At 37.0% G+C, this 1,148-nt stretch overlaps 1 protein-coding gene across 1 annotated transcript; it reads right to left on the bottom strand.

Moving 5' to 3' along the window:
- Positions 1-251: 251 nt before the first annotated feature.
- Positions 252-806, bottom strand: LOC148198394 (uncharacterized). Its single transcript, XM_088115785.1, has one exon. The coding sequence runs from the start codon at positions 804-806 to the stop codon at positions 252-254; it is 555 nt and encodes a 184-aa protein (XP_087971911.1).
- Positions 807-1,148: the final 342 nt, after the last annotated feature.

Here is a 1,148-nt window from a genome sequence, read left to right as displayed (position 1 = left end):
AAATGAATCTTTCTCGAGATGAACGATAGTTCATCATCTTCTTCTCCTTCTCTCATGGAGTCTTCTTCACCAGTTGACTCTTCTATAGGTTCTTCTACCTTGAGGGTTATTGTGGAAGTTCTTCTTGAAGGCTTCTGAGATTTCAACGTAATGTTCTTTTCTTTTCTTAGGACTCTATCTTGTTGAAGCTCCTACTCAAGGACTTATAGGATTTCAGCAAATACCTCTAAGCTCATCCCATCAAGATTTTTTTAGGTCCTTAGAGTAGTGACTTGTGGTCTCCATTGTCTATGAAGGTTGAGAAGAATTTTGTCAGTATTATCAAAGTTATCATAAATCTTACGTAACGATCTTAGTTCGTTTAAGATCGTTTGAAACCGACTAAACATAGTTTGGATGTTCTCATTGTCCAACATGGAGAATAACTTGTACTCCCAAGTTAGCAAGCTCAACTTGTTTCTTGTCACTTCGCTTAAGGCTTCATATGTGACAATTAGAGTATCCCACATCTCTTTGGCTCCCTTGAAAGCATGGACTTTCTTGTACTCTTCCTCATATAAAGCGCACATTAGCAAATTACGAGCTTTAGAGTTAAGAAGGTACTTATGTTTTTGTTTGTTTGACCATGAGCTTCTCGCCAAGGGCTCTACCTCATCATCAAGGGGTATATAGTTTCCATTATCAACCACATCCCACATATCGATGTGATAGAATTCAAAGAATGCGATCATTCTTTGTTTCCAATAGTCAAACTTTTCCTCCTTGAATAGAGAAGGTCGGTTAACAGTATATCCTTCGTTTTCCATGGTCACTGGGGTCTTTCCTCAAGTTCTGTTAAGAACTCACCCTAAGGTAAGCTTTGATACCAACTGAAATAATAGGAAAACACTAGAGGTAGAGTGAATAGTGTTTTAAAACTTCTTTGCAAAGCAACGTCTAATGGATTTGTAAGAGATATATGATTCAAATAATAGGTTCAGACACTGGTTTTATAAAGGGCATGTATTGGAAAATGTTTCAAGGAGCAATGTAATAACACAAACTTTATGCTAGTTCACTTAATATGAGCTACATCCAGTTCTCCCTTAAGAACTCTTAAGGGGTTCCACTAATCTTTAAGAAGATTACACAAGTTTTACCTCCCTTGA

The sequence above is a fragment of the Vigna umbellata genome, chromosome 5 (assembly GCF_029865625.1).
Source record: "Vigna umbellata cultivar VRB3 chromosome 5, Vumbellata_1.0, whole genome shotgun sequence".
NCBI lineage: Eukaryota > Viridiplantae > Streptophyta > Magnoliopsida > Fabales > Fabaceae > Vigna > Vigna umbellata.
Note: the sequence above shows the minus strand (reverse complement) of the source record. Positions and strands in the feature narration are given on the sequence as shown.